Below are 22,811 nucleotides of genomic sequence, written 5' to 3' on the forward strand. Positions count from 1 at the left end.
TTCATTTGATGCAGAAGCTGCTAAGTCTTGTGTTATTCTGACTATGGCTCCATGATACTTGAATTGTTTCTGTTTGTTTGCTTGAAATATTTTCTCCTTGACCTTGGAGCTTTGGGATTTGGCTATAATAATCCTGAGAGTTTTCATTTGGGGATCCTTGTGAGGAAGCGATTGGTAGCTTCTTTCTATTTCTACATTACCCTATGGTTCTAGAATATCAGAGCAATTTTCCTTGATAATTTCTTGAAACTGAAATCTAGGCTCTTTTTTTCATCATGGCTTTCAGGTAATTCAATAACTCTTAAATGATCTCCCCTGACTATTTTTCCAGGCCAGTTGTTTTTCAAAGGAGATATTTCACATTTTTCTTTTTTTTGTTCTTTTCATTTTGTTTTATTGTTTCTTGATGTTGCATTATGTCATTAGCTTTTACTCCCCAAATTCTAATTTTTAAGGAATTATTTTCTTAGTGAGCTTTCCTATCTCTTTTTCATTTGGCCAATCCTGCTTTTCAAGCCCTTCTTGTCTTCATTGGACTTTTGTGCCTCGTTTGGCTTATTCTAATTTTTAAGGTGTTATTTTCTTCAATGTTGTTTTTAATGCCTCTTTTATCAAGCTATTGACTCTTTCTCCATGATTTTCTTGTATCACTCTAATTTTTCTTCCCACTTTTTCTTCTACCTCTCTTACATGATTTTAAAAATCCTTTTGGAACTCTTCCATGGCCTGAGACCAATTCGCATTTTTCTTTGAGGCTTTTGATAGAGCAGTTTTGACTTCATTGTCTTCTGAGTTTGTATCTTGATTTTCTTTGTCAGGAACTTTCTATAGTCAGGATGTTTTTCTGCTGTTTGTTCATTTTTCCAGCCCACTTCTTAAGTTTTAACTCTGTCCTAAAAAGTGGGGTTCTACTTCTGGAGTGGTTGGTCCACTGTCCTAAGTGTCAGCATCAGATTCTTTATGCAGCTGTTTTCAGATATGATTCTAGGGACCTGTAAGCTTTTGGTCCTTTCAAGGTGGCATAATCTAGGGGAAAGATGTGTTTACTAATCTTCTGGCCTGTGCTTTGGTCTGTGAGTGACCATAAACACTCTTTTCTGCCCTTGAAATGTGATCTGGGTCCCAGCTCCCTGGAAGCCACAAGCTCTGGTATGATAGTGCTCCCCCCTGCCCTGAGACCCAGGAATGCAACCCAGATCCAAGTATGGGCAATGCAACAGAGTCCTACCCCTGATGCCAGGAAAGGGACCCCTGTCTCACCTCCAACCATCTGTGGACTGAGGGACCTGGAAACTGCCATTGCTGCCACTGATTTGTTCAGCCCCAAGGCCTACTGCTGGTTTTGTGGTGTGAGACCTGTGCTGCACCATGCTGTACTTTCACCCCACCTATTCTTAAAAATCCTTGTCCATGGCCTTAACTTCATAATCAGTCAACCAATAAAGATTTATTAAAGTCCTATTATGTGCCAGGCACTATGCAATTGACTGAAAGGTTTTGAGAATACAAGGTCCCACTGTGTTTATCATTACAATCACTAGCATTACAAAAATTCAAAATTTGGATACTGTCAGGTTCTAGGATCAGACAGATGTCCTTGCAGGCCCTGGGATGCTTTTTTTAAATAGATATTTTGGTAGCTCTATTTTTATCTACATTTGATTTGACAATTGAATTCTTTTTTAAAATCAATTCATTTTATCAATTTATTTAATGAAAAAATTAATACTGACATAACGTTTGCATCTGTATATAAAATGTCCACCCCTGAGATACATGAAGATAATTTTTGTTTTCAAACAAAAATTTTAAAATATTTTTTCATATACTCCAGGCATAGTAGCTACTGTGTCTCTTGCCTTTTAGAGCCCTGAAGGGATGAAAGCCAAGGCTTAGCACTTGAAAAGAATGAGTTCTCCCACTCAGCAATAATCCTTGACTGAAAAGATCCTGCTCTTGGGTGGGGGAAAAGGACAGAAAGAGAAAGAATAAATGAATGAATGAATGAATGGTTTTTTTATGGAGGGTAATGGTTTAATGACACAAAATTTTTTCAGTCCCTTAAATGAATTAGCTTTGCCCTTAAATTTTAATTCTGGTATACAATTATATCATGTGATTGTGTCATTTAATATTGTCAACTGGAACAAACTGGCCTCTAACTTGTGGATGGCCAGAGCAAAAAAGAGCAGGATAGAGACAGAAGAATGATGAGCAAACAGAGGTCTAATTTCAAAGTCAGGGAAAGGGCTTGCAAGCAAGGAGAGGTTCTAGACACATGTGCTATGGTACCTGCCCATAGTGGGGGGACCGGAAGCAGTGTGGGGAGATTTCAATACTTATACCAGTGAGCTGTAGCCCTAACAATGAGGGGTAGTAGCAACAACATGACAAGTTGAATTCATAGGAGGGCTTTAAGAATAGAACTTGTCCAAGCTTGTGCAGTGCTTGCCTAAGTTCAGGGAACACCTGGTCCTGGTCAGAGGTATACAATAATTATGTAATTTTGCCACAGGGCAAGATTGTCCAGAGGGTGAGGGCAAAGGATTTTTGTTTTTCCAAGCTCAGGGCACAGTTTGTTTCCTGGACCTCAGCTCTGGTGAATACGGTATCTCCTAATATCTTAACAATGTTAAGTACTTAAGAGTTTTGTTCATCCTTATTAATATGCCTGGTCTCATGTTCCCCACTGAAATGGCAAATGGAAGGATATTTAATAAATATGCACCATGTGCAAACCACATGGTCTTCATCCTACAGGATCCTGCAAAACCTCAGACACATAATGGATGATAAAAATGAGCTTAACATCTCTTTTCTTACTCCTCACATCACAAATGAGATTTTACACTTCTCCATGCTTGTATGCAATAATGTTTAACCAAAATTCCAGAGTTTAAAGTCAATGCCTTCCATAAGGGGTTTGCTTAACTCTCCTATCTGTGTGTCACTTCTAGTGGTGTTTGCTCTTGGAAGTAAGATGTACAAAAAACCTCCCCCTGAAGGAAACATAGTGGTTGAAGTCTCCAAATGTATCTGGGTAAGTCAATGAATCTTTAATCCTCTCTATTTAAAAGTGGAGAGAAATACATGAAACATTTAACTCAAGGGACTATAAACATCGGTGTATATTTTTATTCTGTGCCTTTGTGGGTCAGTTCTTACATAGCCTATATTTCCACTCTAGTTGTGCTTATCCATCTTCAAAATGAAAAAGTTTTGTTGAATTCCAGCTAGATAAGAGTACTCTCTAGAGACTAAGGTGAAAATAAAAAAGCTACTGAGGGCTCTGGCATTCTGTGATTAGATTTGTCTAAAAAATTCAGAGGCAAAATGGATGAGGGTGGTTTTAACTGGGAAAAGACATCTTTTTTTTTTCTTTTTCTGATCCTCTCTTGGCTCTTCCCCAGTTTGCTATATCAAATCGCCTGAAGAACCGTTCCAGTGAAATTCCAAAGAGAGAGCACTGGCTGGACTGGGCAGAGGAAAAATATCCAGTGAGTCAGGATTGTAGAACTGAATTATCTGCTTAGGAGCTGTATGGACCATGTACTACCAGATGACTGATCACCTTTCCTTTGATTTTGGTCCCTAGAGGCCATTTTCTGCTGCTTCTTAGTAGTGTGGGCTCCTTCAGGTCACATAATTTTCTATGCCTCTAATTTCTTCACATCACTGCTCCTAATTCCTGATATAAACAATTTGAGACAAATGTAGAAAGCAAGCTCTATTTTGGAAGAGCTCTAACTGATCTGGGAGAGATTCTGTAGTCTCATTCACTCACCTGTTTCCTAGAGTCTCATTTTCTTCCTGATCTCCATCTAAATCCATCCTCATGGTTTATGCCTACTCCCTCAGTCATCTCTGACCCATGCTGTTTTCTTACTGCTTTCTAACCTTCTATCCTTCTGATGAGGGATTTCAGGTATTAGTAGATTTTTTGCATGCTCAGAAAGTGCCAGTTTTTTCCTTCTTCCTACAGAAACAGCTCATCTTAGATGTGAAGGCACTGATGCGTGTATTGTTCCTTTATATTCCACTGCCAATGTTCTGGGCTCTTTTGGATCAGCAGGTAAAAAAAGGTTTCTTAATAAACTTCAGGGATATACCTTGCTTACATTTCTTCCTCCCATTTCCTTCCACCATATGACATGAAATATCTCATGGGAGATATATATATGTGTGTGTGTGTGTGTGTGTGTGTGTGTGTGTGTATGTCACAACAGATATCTCTGTTCTCTAGGGCTCTCGATGGACTCTGCAAGCAACTAGGATGAATGGCAATATGGTGAGTAGAAGTCATTTTGCCATTCTCTTGATCTGTATCAGGGGAGTTAACTTTGAAATGATAGATTATCCATTTGCATTTATTTTTCCACCTCTTTTTGGAGTGGACCTCTGCTTTCTTTGGTATTAGGTATGCCCTTATAAGGAAACTTAATCTACTGGTGAAAATTGGCAAATTGTTCTGAAAGTCTTATAAAGATTAATTCTCATATAAAATTGGTGAGGGGAGAGTTTGGACTAGATGAGCTATAATATCCCTTCAACTTCTAGAACTATGATCTTAAGTGACTTGCCCAAGGTCACACAGACATTGTGTCAGGATGGATTTGAACCTGACTTAGGTCAGTTTGGTACTACTCTACACTTCCTTTTGTGTCATCTTCCTCCTAATGTATCATTATTTTAATGTAATTTAATGTTATCAGATGGACATCTAGGTGACTCATTGGATAGAATACTGGGCCTGGAATCAGGAAGATCTGAGTTCAAATCTGGGCTCAGTACTTGTGTGTCCCTGTCGTGTCTCTTAACTTCTATTTGCCTTAATCCCCAGGAGTGAGAAATGGCAAACCAGCCCAGTATCCTTGCCAAGAAAATCCCATGGGCAATACTGGCATGGTATTGTCCATGGGGTCACCAAGAGTTGGACACAACTGACAACAACATTCATGAGATCCTAACTTTTGTGAGATAGACAGACAGTTCTCAGTATAGGAGTTTTTATACTAATCTTTTCTCACAACAAGTCTGCGAAATCAGTGGTATGCAGTGTTATTGTCCTCTCCATTTTACAGATGAGAAATATTTATTAATTTTCGTTTTTATCCTAGGCATATACTGACCACAGGTCATTATGATCCTGCTTCTTTTCATATTTTAGAGATTGATTAATGCTTTTTCTTATTATATTTCAGGGAGTTTTCACATTCCAGCCTGAGCAGATACAGGTGGGACCCTCCCCATAGTCATGACTCCTTGTACCCTCCTTGGCACCCCTTCCCAGTTCAGCAACTAGGTGGTGATCTGCTTTCCACTTTGAGACAAGGAGGTCATAGCACTGGGGAAAAGGAATTCTTTTTGATACACCCTTCCAAACTATCTCCTTACTACCCGTGAAATGAATATTCACAGGAGTTTTGTTTATGCTGTTTCAAAGCGGATGCAATAATGTTTTGTAGACACTTTGTATGCTGAATAGAGCTTGTACTTATATCCTTTAGCCCCACTTCTTTTTATTTATTTATTTATTTAATTTTTTAAATTAACTTTTAACATTCATTTTCACAAAATTTTGGGTTCCAAATTTTCTCCCCTTTTGTCCCCTCCCCTCACCCCAAAACACCGAGCATTCTAATTGCCCCTATCACCAATCTGTCCTCTCTTCTATCATCCCTCCCTTCCCTTGTCTCCATCTTCTCTTTTGTCTTGTAGGGCCAAATAACTTTCTGTACCCCTTTACCTGTATTTCTTATTTTCTAGTGGCAAGAGCAGTACTCGACAGTTGTTCCTAAAACTTTGAGTTCCAACTTCTCTTCCTCCCTCCCTCCCCACCCCTTCCCTTTGGAAGGCAAGCAATTCAATATAGGCCAAATCTGTGTAGTTTTGCAAATGACTTCCATAATAGTTGTGTAAGACTAACTATATTTCCCTCCATCCTATCCTGTCCCCCATTACTCTATTCTCTCTTTTGATCCTGTCCCTCCCCATGAGTGTTGACCTCAAATTCCTCCCTCCTCCCCATGCCCTCCCTTCCATCATCCCCCCCACTCTGCTTATCCCCTTCTCCCCCACTTTCCTGTATTGTAAGATAGGTTTAGGTTTTCATACCAAAATGAGTGTGCATTTTATTCCTTCCTTTAGTGGAATGTGATGAGTAAACTTCATGTTTTTCTCACCTCCCCTCTTTTTCCCTCCACTAATAAGTCTTTTGCTTGCCTCTTTTATGAGAGATAATTTGCCCCATTCCATTTATCCCTTTCTCCTCCCAATGTATTTCTCTCTCACTGCTTGATTTCATTTTTTTTTAAGATATGATCCCATCCTCTTCAATTCACTCTGTGCACTCTGTCTCTATGTGTATGTGTATGTGCTTGTGCGTGTGCATGTGTGTGTGTGTGTAATCCCACCCAGTAGCCAGATACTGAAAATTTTCAAGAGTTACAAATATTGTCTTTCCATGTAGGAATGTAAACAGTTCAACTTTAGTAAGTTCCTTATGACTTCTCTTTGCTGTTTACTTTTTCATGCTTCTCTTCATTCTTGTGTTTGAAAGTCAAATTTTCTTTTCAGCTCTGGTCTTTTCATCAAGAATGCTTGAAAGTCCTCTATTTCATTGAAAGACCATTTTTTCTCCTGAAGTATTATACTCAGTTTTGCTGGGTAGGTGATTCTTGGTTTTAGTCCTAGTTCCTTTGACTTCTGGAATATCCTATTCCATGCCCTTCGATCCCTTAATGTAGAAGCTGCTAGATCTTGTGTTATCCTGATTGTATTTCCACAATACTTGAATTGTTTCTTTCTAGCTGCTTGCAATATTTTCTCCTTGACCTGGTAACTCTGGAATTTGGCCACAATGTTCCTAGGAGTTTCTCTTTTTGGATCTCTTTCAGGAGGTGATAGGTGGATTCCTTAAATGCTTATTTTGGCCTCTGATTCTAGAATATCAGGGCAGTTTTCCTTGATAATTTCATGAAAGATGATGTCTAGGCTCTTTTTTTGATCATGGCTTTAAGGTAGGCCCATAATTTTTAAATTGTCTCTCCTGGATCTATTTTCCAGGTCAGTTGTTTTTCCAATGAGATATTTCACATTATCTTCCATTTTTTCATTCTTTTGGTTTTGTTTTGTGATTTCTTGGTTTCTCATAAAGTCATTAGCCTCCATCTGTTCCATTCTAATTTTGAAAGAACTATTTTCTTCAGTGAGCTTTTGAACCTCCTTTTCCATTTGGCTAATTCTGCTTTTGAAAGCATTCTTCTCCTCATTGGCTTCTTGAACCTCTTTTGCCAATTGAGTTAGCCTATTTTTCAAGGTGTTATTTTCTTCAGCATTTTTTTGGGTCTCCTTTAGCAGGGTGCTTACTTGTTTTTCATGCTTTACTTACACGTCTCTCATTTCTCTTCCCAGTTGTTCCTTCACCTCTAACTTGATTTTCAAAATCCTTTTTGAGCTCTTCTATGGCCTGAGCCCATTGAGTGGGCTGGGATACAGAAGCCTTGACTTCTGTGTCTTTCCCTGATGGTAAGCATTGTTCTTCCTCATCAGAAAGGAAGGGGGGGAAATAAATACCTGTTCACCAAGAAAGTAACCTTCTATAGTCTTATTTTTTTTCCCCTTTTCTGGGCATTTTCCCAGCCAGTGACTTGACTTCTGAATATTCTCTTCACACCCACTTTGCCTCCAGATCTGCCCAGCCAGCACTTGGGGTCTGGGATTCAAATGCTGCTTCCTAGCCTCAGGGCTTTGGGCGGGGGCAGAGTTGCTATTCAGTGTGAGATTAAGTTCAGGTGCTCAGGTAGGGGCAGGGCTGCCACATGGGACTCAGCTCCCTCAGGGGGTTTATGCAGAGACCTTCAACAATGGATCCTGGCTCCTGCCTGCTTGGGGAGCCCCTGTCTGCTCCCGCCTCCGCTGCTGCCTCCCGAGGGGGCCTGAGTTATGGGGGCACCCCACTCCCCTCTTGGCAAGCAGAGAAAACCCTCTCACCAACCTTTGGGGCCCGTGGGTGGAGGAACCCGCTCATGGAGGGACCCACGCGGCCACTGGAGATCCCATCCCTGAAGCCTGCTCGGATCTGCTCCTCTCGGTGCCGAGGGGCCAAGGCAGGGCTGGACTCCACTCCCAGTCTGCAGCGCAACGGACCTTTGGTGTCTATTTTCAGGGTTCTCTGGAAGAGAAATCTCGTCTGCTCCCTTGTTCTGTGGCTTATGCTGCTCCAGAATTTGTTGGGAGTTCTTTTTTACAGATATATTTTGTGAGCTGTGGGTTTGGAGCTAGCGTATGTGTGTCTTTCTACTCCTCCATCTTGGCTCCGCCCCCCCCCCAACTTCTTACCAAATATTCTCATTTCCAGTTTCATTTTCCCTGGAGCTACATAGTTGAGGCACCTGTGAGGAATGGGGGAATCCAGATTTGGTCATTTTTGTACCCACTCTACAGAGGGATTGCCTGCAGAGAGGAAGAGATTTCTTGCCTTCCAGTGTCCAAATGGCCCTATTCAGGGAAGTTAGTCTTAGACAAATTAAATGAATTTGAGGGTGGATGGCAAGCAGGGCATATTATCAAGAACATCATACAGATGAGGGAATTCATGAATTGGATGTGAAGGGTCTGGGTGGTAGGCTCTGAAGGTTTAAATACTCAGGGCAGTGGAGGGATGTGAAGAAATAACTATTTTTGAAATGTTCTAGATTTTTCATGACCCTTCCTTCCTCTGGTTCTCCTGTTACCCAATGAACTTGACTCTCAGTCTCCTCTGCTGTCTCTTCATCTCAGTTGTGTTCTGTCCTGAACATGTCTTTTTCCTTGATGCTCTCTCCCTTCATGATCCCATCCCAACCTCCGAGAGGTTGAATCATCCTCTATTCAGATGAATCCCAAATCTTTATACTCAATCTCTCTCCTGAACTCCAGTCACATATTAAGCTCTCCAGGACATTTCAAGCTGGATATTTCAAACTCAGTATGTCCCAAACAGAACTCATCTTTCCCTCCAAACTCTTCCCTCTTCCTGACTATCCTATTACTGTCTGTGGCTCCACATTCCTCCCAGTCACCCAGGCTCAGTGGCGTCCTTGATTGCTTATATCCAACGTGTTGATAATCTCCTCCTTCACATCCCCTTCTCTCCACAATTTCCTCCTTCATATGCTCCTCTCTACACTTGTTCAGGCCCTCATCCTCTCACCTGAGCTATCGCAACTAGGTACATAATTAGTTACATGTTATCTCCTCTATTGCATTGTGAGCTCCTCATAAGGAAGGACTGCTTTTTGTATTTTTGTTTTACTAAGATAACACCAGCAAGTAACTTAATGCCAGGCACTTGCTAATTAATCATTTAATAAATACGTATGGGCTGACTAACTGAATGGGATGATGACTGAAAGTGCAAACCTTTGAAAATTAGTGGGAAATGGAGTGCCAACTCTAAATTGAAATTGAACTCTATACTTCAGAGGTCAGCCAATGGATCTGGAGTAAGGATGCATTCATGGAGTGTGCTGGGGTTAGGCTGGGAATGAACCAAAGGGGGATGACCCTCTTCCAGATGGGTATTTCATTACAAGTTATTGTCTCTGTTGGGATGTTATTAACTGGTCTTCCTTATGTGGCATCACAGGTCCTGAATCCCTTTCTGGTGCTTGTCTTCATCCCATTGTTTGACTTTGGGCTTTACCCTTTGATCAACATGTGTGGAATCAGTTTCACGTAAGTACTTGCTGTGTCTGTTTCATTGAACACAACTTATTTCCTTTATCTAGTTCTGAGATAGAAATTGATGCTGGTAGTATCTGTCTAGTCATACATTGAGGTAAGTTTGCCAAAGTTTCTCTTTCTCTTAGTGGTTCATGTCAAGACCATTTGTAAATTCTACAAATGAAGACTGATCTCTGTAATTCCCTTTTTCTTGTGCCACATCTAATTGTGCCTTTAGGATGATGACCCATTTTTTTTTTCGGTGAGAGTAGAGTATAGGAGACAACTTTATGAATCACCTTCTGTGGTATTGTGTTTGTATGAGATATTTGTGAAGCACTTCGATCGTGCTTGGCACATGGTAGGTATTTAACAAGTACTATTGTCTTCTTCTTTCCCTGTATTGCTTCTTCTAAGGAATTCAGAGTATTTAGTGACTTAAATGGGATGAGACTCATTCCTCTTTGTAAAGGAGAATCACATAATCCCTGGGTGAGGAGAGTTGTAAATCTTTTTACCTTTAAATTAGACTATCTCAATCCAAGTATACATATAGATGAATGTGCCTCTTGCTTGCAGAAGACATTTCATAGTTTTCTCTCATTCTGATTAGTAGGACAATCTTGAAATAATTGTTTGTGCCAAGGATTTTCTTCCTTTGTGCAGATCTCTTAGGAAAATGGCAACTGGTATGATTTTGGCATCCCTAGCATTTGCAATTGCAGCTACTGTTGAGATCAAGATAAATGTGAGTATAAACCTGAGATTCAAGTACATAAGCTCTAATGCAAATTGAAAATGCCTCACTGAATATTCTCTCCTTAGTTAGAGGATCTACCATCAAAAACTATTTTTTAAAAATGTATTTTGCATATTTTATAATCTGTTCCTCCCAGTGCCTGCCCTCGCCATGAACAAAAATTGAAACCTAAAGCCCTCAACATGTGCATTTCAGTAAAATAAATTCCCACATTGGTTATGCCCAAAAATGTTTCTTCATTTTAAGTTCTTCCCCTCTCTAGCAGGAAGTAAGTGTTTCATCTTTAGTTTTCTGCATTCATTGTTTATCACTGCATCAGTTCATTCAAAATTCTTCTCTACGATGTTCTCAATATAATAATAGCAAATTATCCATGGTTTTATTAGTGTGGATGAGTCACTAACACAGATGAGTTAATCATGTGCATTTTAGTAGTTGATTTTTAGGAAAGGGTATGACCTAACATAGATCACCTGATGGCCAAGTTTCTGGGGATAAACAGTTAGGCTGTTCCTTTGATTGGAAGCATACTCAAAGACTTTTCCAGCTCAATAGGACCTAACAGAAGATGTGCTCCCCTGTCATTAGTTTGGGAACCATAGGCTGCCTCCATGCCATGCCTCCACAATGGTTTCAGGAGGCATCATTGATCAGAATCATTGACTTTATATATTGTCCTAAAAAAGCTTTAATGGCTTAAAACTGCACTAAGACTTTTGGACAAGCTTTATAATGCTTTGACAGTTTATGAACTGGCACTTATCTCCATTTTCCAAAGGACAACTGAGGTTCAAAGAGGCTAGATGGTTTTCCCAAGGTGAGAGAGCTAGTGACTGTAACCTTAGCAGAGGTGAGACTTGAACCCAGGCCTTCCAACCACTTCAGAATGCTTCCTGCCTAATTCAAATCTTTCTGAATTTCCATTTCCAGCCATTCTTTTTTTAAACTGACATATAGTACTGTTATTCAATTCTTTTTTATATTAATTTATTTGTTTTCAGTTTTCTACAATCACTTCCATAAATCTTAGGTTTTCACCCACTCACTTCCCCTTCCTCCCACCTCCCCCTGAGATGGCATGCAATTTTATATGAGTTCTACACATACATTCATACTAAATACATTTTCACTTTGCATGGAAGAATTAAAATGAATGGAGTAACCGTGAGAAAAATGGAAACAAAACAAAACACAAGAGAAAATAGCTAGCTTCATGCTGGCATCCAATTCCATAGTTCTTTCTTTGGATGTGGAAGGCATTTTGCACAAGAGTCCATTGGGAATTTTTTAGGTCCTTGAACTGCTGTGAAGGGCTAAGTCTACTAGAAAAATTCCTCACACACTGTGGTTATTGCTGTGTACAAAGTTCTCCTGGTTGTGCTCCTTTCACTCTGTATCAGTTCATATAAGTCTTTCCAGGCCTCTCTGAAATCTTCCTGTTCATCATTTCTTATAGCACAATAGTATTCCATTACATTCATATACCACAACTTGTTCAGTCATCCTCCAATTGATGGGCATCCCCTTGATTTCCAGTCCTTGGCCACCACAAAGAGAGCTGCTATAAATATTTTTGTATATGTGGGACCCTTTCCCATTTTTATGATCTCTTGGGGATACAGTCCTAGTAGCGATATTGCTGGGTCAAAGGGTATGCACATTTTTGTAGCCCTCTGGGCATAGTTCCAAATAGCTCTCCAGAATGGTTGGATCAGCTCCCAGCTCCACCAACAATGAATTAGTGTTCCAACTCTCCCACATCTTCTCCAACATTTATCATCTTCCTGTTTTGTTAATGTTAGCCAATCTGATAGGTGTGATGTGGTACCTCAGAGTTGTTTTGATTTACATCTCTCTTTTCAGTAGTGTTTTAGAGCATTTTTTCATGTAGATAGCTTTAATTTCTAACTCTGAAAACTGGCTGTTCATGTCCTTTGACCATTTATCATTTGGGGAGTCCAGCCATTCTTAATAAACTATAAATGTATGTGATGCCAATGCTAGGTACATAGATGATACACTACACCAATAAATTTGAAGGCAGAGTTGAAGATCAGGACTGAGTTCCATGATGCTTATGATTCTGTTACTATTGAGGAGGGGCAATTGGGGTCAAGCAACTTATGCATAGTTTATGCAACTAGTAAGTGTGAAGTGTCTGAGACTGGATTTGAACTCAGGTCCTGCTGACTCCAGGGACAGTGCTCTATCCACTGTACCACCTAGCTGCCCCTAAAGTATATGATTCTTGCATGTGCTTATTGCTGTTAGGAACTGAGCCCACATAAGCCAGGAGGCAAAGAGGTTTACCTGAGGATTGTGAATCTGGCAGATAATGAAGTGAAAGTATCATTGATGGACTATCATAACAACTCTCTGTTTCCAGAGCCCATCAAGCCCTTTCAGGTGAGGGGGGATGGAACCAGGATGGTTTGGGATCACCCTTATCCCCAGTATCCCCAATTATCAGCATGATTGTTTAGAATGGCCCAGTGAAAGATTTAAACAGTCTCCTAATCACTGCCCTTGTAAGAGTAGAAGTCTATGGGTCCATGGACTTGGATGGAGGAAAATACATCTCTATTTCAGTATAATATCTTTACTCATTTCTGAGTCTCCATGTCCTTCACCTTTTGTGGAATTGGGATGCTCATGAAAGTAGCAAAGAGACTATCTGACAGCCACCTAAAATCACAGATTTAGACCTGGAAGAGATCTTAGAGATCATCTGGTGGTCTCTGGATTCCACTTCCAACCTCCTCATGTACAAATAAAGAAAATGAGTCCCAGAGAAGTTATATGATTGGACTAAGGCTGTGCAGTTACTAAGCAGAACTGGGATTCATACTTACGCTGTCTGATTTTACAATGAAGACTCTCTAACTTCAACACATTATGTCTTTCTACAGAACAAAACAGACCATTGCAAAATGGTCCTGACCACAGAGAGTCAGCATTTTCACTTCCAGCTACAGTATCACAACATATCTATTACCAGGGAACACATCCTGGAAGAGAAGAACAGATACAGCTTGGTCATTCATGGAGATCAAAGTGGAGTTTCCAGTATGCTGGTGAGTGTTGATGAGGCTGACATACATACACATACACACACATACACACACACACACACATATATATATATATATACATGACATAGATACATACATAGGTGATAGGTTCATTAATTGGGCAGAATGATCTTTGTCATTCTTATTATGCAAGCCTCTGCTTCCCTAGTAAAAATAATTATTTCATGGCTAGGTCTAAAAAATGAAAAAGAAATCGTTTTACTCTGAATTTAATGAACACTCCTCCCCGCAAAAAAGAGGAAAAAAATGCCATATCTTTCCATGTACAAAGTAGAACAGAGAAAAGGATTATATGTAAAAGCACAAGTTTCTATTACATGGAGCTTACTTTTCCTAAAAAATATATAATACATTCAACATGTTATTTTCAAAGGTGACCTGCTTATCTGTGTTTACTTCTGAACTTCCATTCTGATCTCCCCTCAAATTAGCCTCTTCGGACATTTGCCATGTACAAAAATGTATGTTTCATTAATTACATCAAGTTTATTAGTCTATCAGGAAGTCTATCATCTTTTACATTCATATACCATAATTTATTTAGCCATTCCTTAAATGATGGGCAGTCCTTTTCTTTCTCATTCTTGATGCAACAAAAATTATTTCTATGGAGCAGAGCCAAGCAGTGTAAAGGCAGGGGCTCACCTGAGTTCACCCCCAAACCACTCTAAAAACCATTAGATAATGACTCAAAACAAATTCTAGAGTAGCAGAACCTACAAAAAGATAGTGAAAAAGTATTGCTATGACTATTTTTGTGCATATGGATCTTTTTCTTTTATCTTTGACGTTTTTGGAGGTTAGGGCTGGTAGTAATATCCTGGATCAAAGGCACAGATTAAAATTCGAGGGTATAGTGTTCAATTTACGCTCCTTATTTTTCTGCAGTCTTTCAACAGCTGTAATTTTCCTTTTTTTGGTCATCTTTGCTAACATAAGTATGAGGTGGGCCATAGTTTTGATTTTCATTTATCCAATTATTCATGATTTGTAGCAATTTTTAATCATTTGGGTTTTTTCCTTTTGAGAATTGCCTGCTTATATCATTTGATAATTATCTAACTTATTTTGATTTCCCCGTGTTGTAGATGAAGGACATGGTAACCTCAACAGCCGATGGGATGGCAGCTGTGAGGTACATATCACTGGAAATTCCTGGGGTCTTCTTTCTCCACTGGATCATGATCTAGGTCTGATATGTGGGCTGTGGGTGGAGAGACCCCTGCTTGTGCTGATTAGAGATTCATTCCTGGACTGCCTAGAGTGATAGGATCAATAAATATTTTCCCTGAGAGTGAAAGCACAGCAAAGAGGCAGGTTGACTTTGAGGGGTTAGGATATAGCTCAGTAACTTCACATAGTCCTGGACCCTGTTGCCTAAATGTCTCCTGCTTGTATTTATCCTTTCCCTTTTGATCTGTGTTCCAAAAAAGAAAGAAAGATATTATGTCAGGAATTCTTAACCTTTTTGGTATCACGAACCCATTAGGCAGTCTGAAGCCTATTTACACTTTCTCAGGAGCATGCTTTTAAAGTCATAATATAAAATACACAGAATTATAAACAAGACCAATTCTATAGAAAATACATTTATATAAACACTTATAAAAACACAGAAACTGTGTTCATGGACCCCAGGTTAAGAACTCCTACATTAGGGAATTTTTTTCAGGGGTTTGTCTGATCCTGTCCTAACATCCTTATTCTCACTTACAGGTTTATTAACACCTTGAATAAAGATGTTAACCTCACCTTAAGTAGAGATGTCTTCTTCAGTGTTGGTGAAGACTATGGAATCTCTGCCTACAAAACCTTGGAAAGGGGAAAGTAAGGGCCTTATCCTCGTGGGAATTACTTCAACAAGACTTTATCAAATATTTGTAATGTGCATAAGTGAAAGGTTGAGGCATATCTGGAGTAATCAGGTATGGAAAGGGACATATGGATCAGACTTCAGATCATGTTCTTCTCAGCTGAATTCCAGTTAAATGGAGAAGAAGGTCCCCATCATAATTTCCCTCCTACATACCCATTGTCCTGTACAGAAGTTGGGAGATAAGGAATTACACCAGAAACCAGAGGGGAATTGTGATCTGTAGCATTATGACTGAAGCAAAACTTAATATTGGGTGACCTATTCACTGTAGATAATCCTGCATGTTTTCATGGCTTATCAACCAGGGCTTGCCTTCCCTGGGCCCAGCAAATTTCTGCAGTTCCTCACCTACTTAGGAATCTACTATAGTGCCTCATGGAAATCTACTTGTCCATATAACTATGTGGCTGAGTACTTTACTCCTAAGATTTGTTTAATTTGGAAAACGTTGTACCTTGACAGTGAAAATTCTAGATCAAGGTGCAGAAGGGTAGTCATTCTTTACACATTTCAAAAAACAAATTGCATTTAAATCACTTATCTTTTTTTATTGCATCATTATTTAAATCAGGAGAGAGAGTGTGAGAGAGAGCACAATGTCTTATTTTTCTAGAATAGAAAGGGAATATCCTTTTTTAAATATATAATATATATAAAATTTTTCAGTTCTCACCATTCACTTTCACAAGAATTTGAATTCAAAATTGTCTCTTCATCTGTCCCTACCCCTAACCCCAGGACAGCATGCACCTCATCCACCCCTTTCTCCAATCTGTCCTATTACTCTCCCCCTTCTTCATTTCCTTCCCCTCTGTTTTCCTGTAGGGCAAAATAGATTTCTAAACCCCATTACCTGTATATCTTAATTTCTAGTTGGATGCTAAAACAATTTTTAACACTCATTATTAAAGCTTTGAATTCCGTAATTTCTCCTTCCTCCCCACCCACCCTCATTGAGAAAACAAGCAATTCAATATAGGTCGTGCATAATGTGACAAAGCAAAACACTTTCATATTAGTTATGTTGCAAAGGACTAACCACATTTCCCTCTGTCCTATCCTGCCCACTATTTATTCCATTCTCTCACCTGACCTGTCCTCTCATAATAACGTTTGCTTCTGATTATCCATTTCCCCAATTTTCTGCCCCTTCTATTATCTTCCCTCTCCTACCCCCTTCTCCCTTGCTTTCCTACAGAGTAAAATAGATTTCCATATCCAATTGAGTGTGTGTTATTCCCTCCTTAAGCCAAATCCCATGAGAGTAAGGCTCAATTATTTTCTTTCATCTCCCCTCTCTTCCCCTCCATTGTAAAAGCTCTTTCTTGCCTCTTTTATTGAGATTATTTGTTACATTTTACCTCTCCCTCCATTCAATAGTAAATTTTATTTTTTAGGTATTCTCCTTTCATATTCAGCTTACCCTGTACCCTCTGTCTATGTATTTTAATATACACACAAATACACCCAATGTACACATACAAACCTACATATATATGTATATGTAAAATACATATACATACATACCCATACATACCTACATGTACATATATACATATATAGACATATATACACATATATATACACATACATACATATAAATATATACACATATGTATATGTCTTTCTGAGGCACAGTGTGGTTTTGGATTTGATATCCCTCTTTTACTCTTTCTCCAGATACCATCACGTGCAGTGTAGGACAGAAGACAAGGAGTTCTTCTTGGATCTGGGACTACTTGACTTTGGTGCAGCATATATGGTTGCTATTATTAATGTAGGTAGCTCTTCCTCTTCTCATTTCAGTCCCCTTACCTTCACTTTCCCTCACCCAAGGAGACTTCTTGTAAGTAGAGGATAGGATCTGTAAGCAAGTCAGAAAAGATAAAATGTTATAGTCATCATGTCTGCAAGAAGCTCATTGTACTCATTCATTGGGTAAAACATCCGTTGTCCAGACTAGCCCTTGAAGGCCCACTGAGATCTCTCCATGTTATATAACTACTTCTAGGATTAGGAATGTAAGGTATTTTATAGTCCTAAGTGACATAAGGGTTGGAAATCAGAATTTACCTTGATTGAGTCTTCATAGTCAAGTGAGACAATCTGCCCTAGTGTCAACATGGCCCCTAGAATCAATATCACTATCTGGAATGTGTTTGGGTAGGTTGCTGCTTCGTAAATATGAGTTGAGCTAAAAGTCCTAGGTGTCTTGGCTCCTTGAAACCCATATCCACTTAGGAGATCACTAATACGGCAAAAGGGTCAATTTAGCTTTGGCTGGTCAAATTGTGTATATGTGAGGGAAGGTGTGACCTTGGTTTTTAATATAGATCTCAATCTGATCGTAATTTTGTCTGACCTGTTAGATGACTATCAAAGAGTAGAAGCTGTCGATGCTTTTCAATAGGTTGACAATTAGGAAAACCATGAGAAGACTCTTAACAGGACTGGTTGAAAAGATCCTGCATGGGGCATCCAGGTGGTACAGTAGATTGAGCACTGACCCTGGAGTCAGGAGTATCTGAATTCAAATCAAGCCTCAGACACTTGACACTTAACTAGCTCTGTGACCCTGGGCAAATCACTTACCACCTGGTTGCCTTGCAAAAAATAAAAAAGAAAGAAAGAGAAAAGATACTTATCTCAGAAGTGTTTTCTGGTTCTACTCATTAGTATGTCTCCCTTCTCTCCTGGTTAGAGTTCTGATCAGGGTCTCCAGGCATGGAAAACTGAAGATGTATCTCCTAATCAAATATCCATTGCATGGCAGATACCCCAGTACATAATAGTCACTGCAGCTGAGGTTATGTTCTCTGTCACGGGACTTGAGTTTTCCTATGCTCAGGTAAGGTAGTTTTTCTTTTAATGTTGAATTTAACAAATACCAAGTAACAAGTATTTTCATATTCATAATTAAAAAAAGGAATCAGGAGATTGTACATGAAACTGCAGATATTTATTATGGTGTATAGCTTGCTTTTCTTTTAAGTTTATAAGTCAGCTTACCTTGCTTCCTTCAAGTCCCAGTAAAAATTTCACCTTCTACAGGAAGCTTTTCCCAATCCTTCTTCATTCTAGTGTTGATTTGATTGTTCCCTTTTAAATCATATTGTTGGTTTAAGCTGTTTTCATGTTGTTTCCCACAAAAGATTGTGAGTTCCTTGAGTGTAGGGATTACCCTTTGCCTTTCTTTGTATCCCCAGGGCTTAGCACAGTGCTTGGCAGGCACTTAATAAATATATTATTTACTGACTGATGATTAACCAGCTTTCAAAGCTGTCTCAGGTAAGGATTTACAAGGTAGGGGTAGCATGATTCTTGTCATTCAGTTGTAACTGACTCTTCCTCTGTTACCACAGACCTTAGCACAACAGGCCCTTCTATCCTCCACTATCTCTTGAAGCCAATCCAAGTTCATGTTCATTGTTTCCATGATACTATCGATCCATCTCATCCTCTGCTGTTTGTTCCCTTTTCCTTTTGCCTTTAATCTGTCCTAACATGAATCCTGTGTTCTCATTATTTAAGTTTCAGCTTCAGTATTTGACCTTCCAGTGAAGAGCATGAATTAATTTCTCTAGGTACTGACTGGTTTGACCTCCTTGCTGTAAAGTCTCCTTCAGCACCATAGTTCAAAAATGTTGATTCTACTGTGCTCAGCTTTCCTTATAATCCAACTCTCCCAGCCATACATCACTATTGGAAAAACCATAGCTCTGACTATATGGACCTTTATCAATAAGGTGAAATCTCTGCTTTTTAGTATGTTGTGCAGATTTGCCAAAGCTTTCCTTCCAATGAGCAAGTGTTTTTAAATTTCATGGCTTCCATCATCATCTGCAGTAATGTTTGAGCATGATTCAGGGAACTATTCATTTGAATTCTTGAGTTATTCTAACAAAGTATAGGACACAGGCCAAGGCACTCCTTCCTTCTAGGTCTTAGGCTCTTAACCTATGCTTGGCCCCAAGTGACTCTTCATAACCATGGGACCAAGCAATCCATGTATTCAGAGGAAGGCATTGGACTCAAGAGTGCATGACAGCTAAGAGTAGTGAGTAATATTTGATTTTAAATGTTTGTTTCCCAGTAGAACACAAAGCTCTTCAAAGGTAAGGATTATTGATCTTTGTCTTTATGTATCTAGACCTTAACATGGTCTCTTACACACAGTAAACATTAATGAATCCTTATTGAGTGAAAAGGTTCTTGGGAAGTGAAATAAGGGATGGATGCCTTTTGGAGAAAATGAAAATGCTTAGAGAAACTCTGTTTACAAATTTCTTTGTGTCTTCTTTAGGCCCCCCTCAGTATGAAGTCAGTACTACAAGCAGCCTGGCTCCTGACAGTGGCCATGGGGAATATCATCGTACTCATTGTGGCACAGACAAGTGCTTTGGTACAGGTATGGGTCCTATGAAGACAGGTCACATGCATTCCCTTAGGCACCTCCTGTGTTGCTATATTGCGAAGCAAGTTGGCTGCATGGCTGCTGCCTGTAAGGGGGACAACTGAGGCTGTGGCTGTCATTGGAAGTGAACAATGACTCCCACAGGTGTAGGTGAGAACAAACAAGGTAGCTAGAATGCATAATGAAATGGGGCCAAAAGACAACTAAGAAAGAGCTATCTTTATTTTAAAATAATGAAAGCTGATGGCCACAGAATGCTTCAGAATTACTGTAAGTATTCTATCAAGAGGGACAGGAACTGGGGCAGAGGCAGGAGCAGGGAAGCTATATGGAAGTTAGGTGGAGATATGAGAATTCATTCATATATATCATCTGTAATCTTACTCTGAAATCTCATAGTGGTATGGAAGGAATCCTGAATTCTCACAGGTTATACCAACAGTACGAACTCTTGTCGGATCCTACTGATTTGGGAAGGCTTTGCAAAGAAGCCCAGAAATGGCCTCCATGTCTCCTCTCTAAGCATCAACTTTAAGTTCAGAGATGCTCATCACCAGCAGTTGGTCATCAGGGGATGAATTTTTGTAGCCTTAGCAACTTATTTAAACTGTGTACTGAAGTGTTGAAAGGCTTCAGTGGGAAGTCCTTTCAACCATGTGAATCACAATGGTGAAGAGAATATCCAGACGAAGAAATCATAGATCTTGAAGACACTGAATTATGGCTTTTTGAAGATGTTTGCTTCAGTATAGAATTAAAAGGAGAGTTAAAAAGAAAGAACTTTTCTGTATCTTGAGGGAAGCATGGTGTGGTAGACTGGTGAATTTGGATTGAGGGGTGCAGAAAGGAGAATGGATGCAGGTGAGGGTCTCCATAATGGAAGCCTACTGAGAACAACTTATTTCCTTTCCTTCTCCCATGCACGTCTAGTCATAGCTCTGAGCCTTTAAGATCCTTGAGTGAGTAGTACTTATGGATTCAGTGAGGTCAGAATTTTCTAGAGTTCACCTCTTGCTAATAAAAAATAATGGCAAGAGTATAAATTTTCTTACAGTACTTTCCCTTACTAATATCCTATTCCAATATCTTATGGAAGTGATCCTGGAGTGATGAAGACTGTACCAACAGAGCATGAATTCTGCTTTATTCTACCAAGCCATGAAGTTTTTGAATAAAGAACTGATGGCAGACTGTCAGTCATCCAAACGTCAGCCTATACAGGTTTAGGGACTCGTCACCAGACTGGCTATAGAGCAACTCGAAAAGATTCTGATAAGTCACAAAAGTTGTGATATACATTGATATGCATACAGATCCTCAACATAATTGAACCATATAATAGTTTACAATTTACAAAGCACTTTCCTCCCTGTAACTCAGTGAGGCAGCTAATGTTACACATGAGGAAACAAACTTTCGTGAAGTGATTTGTCCAATGTCACTGCCCTGGGAATTAACTCCAGGTGTTCTGGCATCAAGATATCCAGAGAAGGCAGATTTCATATCCTCCTACAGTCCCAGTACCACATATCATAGAAGGAAACAGTTCTTTCTAATACTTAGCCAGCAACTCCAATACTGTAGTATCAACCTAATCAGCTTGACTTAATCCTCAGAAAAGCTAGAATTACTGTTTGTCCATATTTGTATTAATTGATTAGCATCACAGAATCATCTCTAGACCTGAATTCTCTGGAATGCCTCACCAAGAAATCTTTCTTTGGGGAGATTTTGTGTATGGCAATATGACACCCATACAACACCTCCAGTGAACTATGACACATTTCCTAAGGTCTTTTTTAAAATTTCTTTTTTCCTTCTATCTTTCTCTTCACAGTGGGCTGAATTTACCCTGTTTTCCTGTCTTCTTCTTGTTGTTTGTATCATCTTTTCCATCATGGGCTACTACTATATCCCTGTGAAACCAGAAGATGCTTATAGTCTGGACGACACAATGCCTTCCCACATCAAGGAGAACACGAAAAACCTTGTGACCAAGAAGACAAAACTCTGACTGCTCCCTTAGCTCTATTCCAAGCCTTTTTTTTTTTTTTTTTACCTGCCCTAATCAATCTAACTCATCCCTGGTCCTGGCCCAGATTACATCTGTCACTGAGTATTCTTCCTTCTACTGGGCTAAGCCAAAGAAGTAGCACTGATTTCATCAGAGACCCTCACCTGCAGCTCTCTTTCATCCTCTCCCTCTAGCGACACCAACCCTGGAATAGGAACCTACTGCACATTGGAGCAAGAAATCCAACCACTCCATACCTCAGTCCTACCACCTATTAATGGAAAATAGTCTGTTGTACATTGTTTTGTGAAGCTGGGACAGATGGTTATTCCCTGTGTGTCTAACAGAATGTGAAGAACATAATTTAGCATATGTTACTGTGTAACTGTGACATTCTTCTGTGTGTGAATGCATACTTGTTGAGGGAGAAGAAAAATATGCACCTGTATTTGCCATTTGGAATATTACCAAATGTACTTGGTCTTCCTGTCTAGGCCCTGGTCATGTAACTTTGTTATGTCTAGAAACTGGACTTTTGTCAGTGCAACAGGATTGCTTAACCCTAAGTAAACTGATTTATGTTAATCAAGCCATAGGAGATGATTAGTTTTTATACAATTAATATTATTATTCATGAAGTCTACTAAGGATATTACTACTAATAATAGCAGTTCATTTTTTCAAAGCAGTTTCCAGTTTATAACAGTCTTTTGTGGTAGCTCAATTAACAAGTCAGAATGTTAATTTATTAACTTCTAGTGGAAAAGTGCTTGAAAGGGACTAGGATGTTTTTATCCCAAGGGGACATGGAAAGAGGAGACACCCTTTTTCCAAGTATTGATATATAATAGAAACCATGTTAAAGAAATAAAGTTTTCTTGGTACTCTTAGGAACAGAGAAAGGGAAGTGGATGGTTTTTAAGGGCATGTTGTATGAAAATTATGGGAAA

General features: G+C 39.3%; 1 protein-coding gene across 2 annotated transcripts in view; it reads left to right on the forward strand.

The window, feature by feature from the left end:
• SLC15A2 (solute carrier family 15 member 2) overlaps positions 1-22,450 on the forward strand; it is a 49,994-nt gene extending 27,544 nt beyond the window's left edge. For both annotated transcript variants that reach the window (XM_072613884.1, XM_072613885.1), the window contains 15 exons: positions 2,958-3,040; positions 3,411-3,497; positions 3,983-4,072; positions 4,244-4,288; positions 5,202-5,234; positions 9,629-9,717; positions 10,372-10,453; positions 12,737-12,871; positions 13,375-13,539; positions 14,646-14,692; positions 15,274-15,384; positions 17,114-17,210; positions 18,135-18,281; positions 19,737-19,841; positions 21,685-22,450. In XM_072613884.1, the coding sequence (XP_072469985.1) occupies positions 2,958-3,040; positions 3,411-3,497; positions 3,983-4,072; positions 4,244-4,288; positions 5,202-5,234; positions 9,629-9,717; positions 10,372-10,453; positions 12,737-12,871; positions 13,375-13,539; positions 14,646-14,692; positions 15,274-15,384; positions 17,114-17,210; positions 18,135-18,281; positions 19,737-19,841; positions 21,685-21,861 (1,493 nt within the window). In that variant the 3' untranslated portion in view covers positions 21,862-22,450. The remainder of the gene's footprint in view (positions 1-2,957; positions 3,041-3,410; positions 3,498-3,982; positions 4,073-4,243; positions 4,289-5,201; positions 5,235-9,628; positions 9,718-10,371; positions 10,454-12,736; positions 12,872-13,374; positions 13,540-14,645; positions 14,693-15,273; positions 15,385-17,113; positions 17,211-18,134; positions 18,282-19,736; positions 19,842-21,684) is intronic.
• Positions 22,451-22,811: the final 361 nt, after the last annotated feature.

This window comes from Notamacropus eugenii, chromosome 5 (genome assembly GCF_028372415.1).
Source record: "Notamacropus eugenii isolate mMacEug1 chromosome 5, mMacEug1.pri_v2, whole genome shotgun sequence".
Taxonomy (NCBI): domain Eukaryota; kingdom Metazoa; phylum Chordata; class Mammalia; order Diprotodontia; family Macropodidae; genus Notamacropus; species Notamacropus eugenii.